This window comes from Cibotium barometz, chromosome 36, assembly GCF_041138505.1.
Source record: "Cibotium barometz isolate CiBa-2024 chromosome 36, ASM4113850v1, whole genome shotgun sequence".
NCBI lineage: Eukaryota > Viridiplantae > Streptophyta > Polypodiopsida > Cyatheales > Cibotiaceae > Cibotium > Cibotium barometz.
Genome location: NC_141081.1, coordinates 44481294 through 44487293, shown reverse-complemented (window position 1 = coordinate 44487293; position 6000 = coordinate 44481294). Strand labels below are relative to the sequence as shown.

The 6000-nt window shown below is 40.5% G+C and overlaps 1 protein-coding gene across 3 annotated transcripts; it reads right to left on the bottom strand.

Annotated features, from left to right (window-relative positions):
• Positions 1 to 386: 386 nt before the first annotated feature.
• On the bottom strand, positions 387 to 3645 carry LOC147617933 (exocyst complex component EXO70B1-like). 3 transcript variants are annotated; one of them, XM_086776198.1, is made up of 3 exons: positions 3234 to 3643; positions 717 to 2404; positions 387 to 533 (listed from the first exon to the last, which is right to left on the bottom strand). In XM_086776198.1, exons 1-2 carry the CDS (start codon positions 3259 to 3261, stop codon positions 762 to 764), a joined length of 1671 nt encoding a protein of 556 aa, XP_086632324.1. In that variant the 5' UTR covers positions 3262 to 3643; the 3' UTR covers positions 387 to 533; positions 717 to 761. The 3 variants fall into 3 exon arrangements, with proteins under 3 accessions (XP_086632324.1, XP_086632322.1, XP_086632323.1); XM_086776196.1 differs by having other exon boundaries at positions 717 to 3645; XM_086776197.1 differs by having other exon boundaries at positions 387 to 2642; positions 3234 to 3645.
• Between the last annotated feature and the right edge of the window lie 2355 nt (positions 3646 to 6000).

Genomic DNA, 6000 nt, shown 5'->3' with positions numbered 1-6000 from the left:
GTGCACATAAGGATTCTCATCAGTTTAGTTGCTCTGCCAGGAGGTTGTTGAGCAGGTACATTTGCAAGTTCTTGTGTTCTACACGTGAAGAAGAAGTGCACATAGAGTTTGAGATTCAGTGTGGTATCCCATGGCATTGAGTGCTTTGGATTAATGCAGGGTTGATTTTGACCATTCTTGTGTGCCTATGACGAGGCACATGCATCTAAGGAGGAATGCAATCTTGTGGGAGAGAATGTCATACATGAGCCACTCACCACTACAAATACATTGCAAAAGAGAATAAAAGACAAGGTGAAGGTTCTCTCTCTCTCTCTCTCTCTCTCACACACACACACACACACACAAGAGTTCATGAACAAGTTAACGCAAGACCCGAAACACGATGAGCGGACGGATATACATTTGAATAAATCCTCTTTTCTTAAAAAATTCTCAGCTCTTAAGTTACAATTGCCTCAACATTTATTACACCCTGCCAGGTCTGAACTGTGGTACCCTTGCTTTCACAGTTTCATGGAAAGAAAGCATTTCTGTACAATAGAAGACAGGCAAGGTCAATCTCAAGTCACCATTTTATACAATTGAGCAGGTCTATGTGTATTTATGATATTCTGTTCTTCAAAGAAAGATACATACTTTTCTCATTTTCCCTTTAAAGCGAGAAGAAAAGCAAAAATATGATTTCTAAGTGCAAGGGGAATGCAAACTGTTACCTTGTTTTACAGATGGGTGTGCCTAGTCAACTGAGTCATCAACATTCAGCTGATGGAGAAGGACTTTCTTCGAGTTGCAGCTGTAAAGGGCGTGCCTTCAAACAGATCAAGAAGGTATTTCTCAATATCCTCTGGTGTGTATTTTATGTATCTTTCTCGCTGCCGTCCAGAGTCCAAGTAGCTCCGATACCGTGTTAAGAAAGAGCGATAAGCTGGGATAATCTTCTCTGCAATAGATATCCTCAGCTCTTCCCGCAACTCAGGATCAGGAACAACCCAAGTGGAGTGGATGCGATGCAGTTCTTCAAATGAACAATTAAAGCCTTTGAGCTTATCCTTCAGTGCAACCTTAGAAACACTACTAAAGAAGGTACTGCTGACATTCAGTCCCTCGTCTCGCAGAAATGTCAGCACCCTCTTCCATGCTGCTCGAACATAATTAGTTGCATACTGCCGGACTTGGCCTGATTGTTTCTTTACCCAATCCTCACCCACCAAGGATGCTAGCTCAGACTTCTTCACTTTCTGAACAATGTAATGCACATTGTTCATGAGGAAAAGGTAAGCCTGAGCTATTTCTTTGTAATGTTTTGATTTACCATCCAGATTGCATTCTAAGAGAACAATTAACCAAACAATTTGCACTCCTAGAGGAGACAGATGGTTGGCACAGTTGTTACAATCATCCTCGTGAGAGTGATGCATTGACCCATTGATTTCTGATCCTAGCAGTTTGGGTGCTACTTTCTTTTTGTCTCCGAGAAGGCGCTTCAATGGGCCAATGTAACAAAAGAGAAGCCAAACATAATTCATTACATAGCGAGTTAGAGGGTGAATGGCTCCTCCTGGCACTGGAGTCTTGGATGACTCTCTTTGAATGGCATTTTCAAATTCTGCAAAAATCCCTCTGGCTGCCTCCCCAAGCCTCATAAGAATTCCTTTGGCCTCAGACCTCACGCGGATGCATAGATCATCAGAGAAGATGGAATTGATGTCTGGGAGAAGGTCAAATAGGGTCTCATACATGTCCAAGATTTTGAAGAGCTTCTCTGGAGTCCGCCGACTGATTGCAATGGCCTCGGCAAAGCTCATGAGCTGCATGATGGAGCCTTTTGCCACCTCCGCAAAAGAGGTCTCCCCCCATGGACTCAGCCTGGCGAACACCTGATCACAAAGGATCTTCTCACTTGCATACAGAACCCTCACGGCTACCTTCAAGGCTTGATTCCACTTCTTTATTCTCACCTCCAAGTTCTCCCACGCCATTTTTTGCACGTCATCCATGCTTACCTTCTCCACCCCCAGCCTGGACAAACTATGGTCTAGCACAGCTTTCCTGATGCTGGCATAGACGTGGCAACACTCCTTTGCAGAGCCCCCTGCCATCATGCACTCGGCTATGTTATTCAGATCAGAAATCACATCCAGAGGGATAAAATCAATGGTAAAATTGAAATCAGGGACAGCGTGTGCCACTGGTATCTCTTCTTCACCCTCATCTCTTCTTTCTCCTTCTTCTCCATAGCCTTGAGATGCAGCATCCTCTTCTTCTTCACTACATGGCCCCAAAATCTGCTCATAGATCCATTCAGGGTCAACAGAGTCACTGTGGGCAATGAGTAGGCGGCGGAATTTCTCCTCTAACCGAGCCATATCCAGTTGAAGCAGGCTGTGTGCGCGCTCCAATGCTGGCAGAGAATCAGAGAAAGATGTCATTAAACCTTGCAATCTGTCCACTGCATCAAGATAGGAAAAGGCTTCGATGCATTGGCGATCCCATGTCATGGGAGTTTCCCCTTTGTAAGAAGCAGCCATACCCCATTCCAGCGCAGTGTACTCCAAGCTTTCAGGAACATTGGATGGCTCCATGGCTGCAGGAGGCAATGAGCCATGGAAAGGAGTACACATAGTCTAAACGTGAAAGCCCTGAGATTCGAGAACAGTGGTCAAGCTGTGCATGGCATACATAGGACTAAAATAGAAACAAAAACACAAGTCTAAGGGGCAATAAGGGCAAGATATACAAGGCATGCATAGGACTAAAAGCGAATGCAAACACAAGCCTGTGATGGCAGCAATGAGGGCAAGCTCTCTATAACTACACAGGACTAAAGCAAATGCAAACACGAGCCTAAGCTAGGGCCACTCTACATGGCAGAGATGCAGCTAGGGCAAGCTCTAGCTGGTAAAACATATATCTTATATAAAAAAACATGAGATGGGGTGAACCAGGGCAAGCTCTCCATGGCATCATAGATATGGCTAAAGAAAAGAGAAAATGCAGACCTGGGATGGGGGCAAGCGGCTTAGAAGAAGAAGAAATGGGGGTAAGCTGTCAATGGGCTGCATATGGCTAGAAGCAAAAGCAAATGCAAGACTCAGATGAAGGAAATGGAGGGCATACAGGAAAGCAGAAGCAGGAGAAGGAGCGGACCTGAGGTGGGGGCAATGAGGCAAAGCAAACATGTGGCTAAAAGCAAAAGGAGATGAATTGCATACGGATGGTTAAAAGCAAACCTGGGCGATGTGTTGCAGATGAGCTCATGAGATACACTGGGGGGTGACGCAGAGATGGAGGAGGTGGAGATGGAGATCCGCATGTCTGGATCGCTTTTTTGATGGAGCAGCAGTGGTGAAGTCAAACGCGCGCATTATCTTTTCATCAGACAGGCAGAATCATATGATTCTAAGATGAAGTCCTTTCTGCAGACCGCTGACTCCCAAGCTTTGGCACCAACACGCAACATAGCAACGACAATCGCAAAAGACTGTGAATTATAATGGCAGAAAAAAGTGGTGCAGCAACAGGTAGCGAGCGTGCTGGTGTTTGCTTGCGTTTCGGTGATGGAATCATGAATAATAATATCATCATTCATGCTTTTCATGCTTTTCAATTTCCCATAACTTATTGTGGGCAATACCTTTGGGTCGTACCAAGCTGTTCCTTCCATGGGAACAAGCTTCAAGGCGACCTCCTCCTCATATTAAAGACAATCGGTTTACCCTATTCAAAATCTCATTATTAACCGGTTCTTATGACTAAAAACCTATAAATTTCATCGGTTTTTGTAAAGACAAGAGTAAATTCAATCGGTTGTTTTTTTTTTCTGAATTATAGCCGGTGCAAAATACACTAAAGGACTGTTCTTTTCTAGCACTGAAGGGCACCTTAATCTTCACATCAAGACAGATTAATGAGTTTACTTAGGTGCCAAGGTTCCTACCCTCTAACTCAGGCGCCAACGTTCCAACCCTCTAACTCAGGCGCCAACGTTCCAACCCTCTAACTCAGGTGCCAACGTTCCAACCCTCTAACTCTCTAGCTTCAAGGGCACCTTATTCTTCACTTCAAGGGCACCTTAGTCTTCTCATCAAGGAAGATCAATTAGTTTACTTAGGTCACAAGGCCCACATCCCATTGGTCAAGGTTAAAGGTTCTCCTACCATGGCACCTCTTCCCATCAAGGTCAACAATTGTCGTACATAGAGTTTTGCCTCAAGGTTAAAGGTTGTACACAGAGTTTTAGGTTAACATGTCTAGTACTTGGGAAAAATGTTTCTCCCAACGAATTAGAATAAAGGCAATGCTTTGATTCAGCACTAAAAAGTATGGAAACTACATAGATTATAACTAAAATATATGACTTTTGTCCCTTATAAATCAAGACTATAACATGTTTCAAATCATATTTTTAACTTTCAATTAAGAAAAATACACTAAAAACTAGGGTTTTCAAACAATAGACTTGCTTTTACCCTTATTTCAATACTACATGTCTCGTGGTACTCTTGTGTACATGAGTATCGAGATAAATAACTCATTGCCTTTTTTATGGAGCAATCTTTGACATAAGAGCACCCCTTGAAATTTAAAGTAAGTCTACCTTGAAGTTTGAGTTGTGGAAAAGTGATCTATATGTAAGTCTTTTCCATCTTATTAAAATAAAAACCTCTCAAGTTCCAACTCCAAATGAAAAGTAAGTCAATTATAGCTGTGTATCATCCATCATAAAAAGTAAGTCAATTATAGCTGTGTATCATCCATCATAAAAAGTAAATCAATCCTAGCTTTATCATCCACCATAAAAAAATCTTGAAGTATGCAAAAGAAGTTGCCTTAAAAGCTTCCCGTATAAACAGATTTAAAAAAAAAGAAGTAAATCAATCCTAGCTATCATCCACCATAAAAATTCTTGAAGTAAGCAAAAGAAGTTTCCTGAAGGTCAAAAATATTCCCATATAAACAAATTCTTTTTTTAAAAATCAATCATAGCTTTATCATCCACCATAAAAATTGCCAAAGTAAGCAAAAGAAGTTGTCTAAAGGTCAAAAAGCTTCCCATATCAACAAATTCAAAACTTTTTGTATAAAGAGAGCATGCAGTGTAATAGCATGTAGGTGAGGTAAATAGATCTTTTTAATGTGCCTAAAATTTAGAAATTTTTCATACTAAAAAGAATAGTGCATAAGTGACTTAATCAATGAGAGATGAAATGTTACATAGGCATGAGATCCCCATTCCCTTATTGGATTTTAAAAAAAGGAGAAGTTTATTCAAGTTGCATTTCTATACTCAACACATTCCTTTTGAGAAATAATGTATCAATGAACAAGCATAAAAATTTAGGGTTTTCCTCCCAAGTAAGAATATTGACATACCTGAGATAGGTATAATATGTTCTTTAAAAAAACTTCTCCTCCTAAAATATCTCAACACTAAGAACTATGCAACTTATGTGAAACTTGTAGAAAGAAAAAGGATCAGGATGAAATTCATGAGATAAAAGGACTCCCCTTGTTCCACCTCAAAACTTCTCACAAAAGCACTACCATATTGACATACAAGTAGAAAATATGATGTCAAATCTAAGAAGCATCACTCCCACTTGTATATAATTTTGGCCTTGACACGAAAAACACATGTAGTGAAAATAAGAAATGATACACACTACATTGTGCTCAAGGTCAACTCCTTTAATAGATAGTTTATGTACCTACATAACGACGTGTTAGTTTATATGCTATTGTCTCGTAAATGGTGTTCATCATTAGCTTATTTAGCTAGAATCTTATATCAATAATTGTGAGCCAATGTGAAGAAATAACTTTTCAAAACTCAAATTGGTAGCTTATACAAGCATGATGCTTATTAAGCTCAGCTATATATGATAAATGAACAAAAAAGATAAGGTAAGAACTAAGGTGGGATTATTAAAATAATGCAACTTTATCTTGTGCACATTAACAAAGTCAATTGATAAGGGCTCAAGTTGAGAAAACAAC

Bases quoted from the DNA above. Each gene is read 5' to 3' on its own strand.
- LOC147617933 (XM_086776196.1), bottom strand. From the start codon at position 2,624: ATGTGTACTCCTTTCCATGGCTCATTGCCTCCTGCAGCCATGGAGCCA.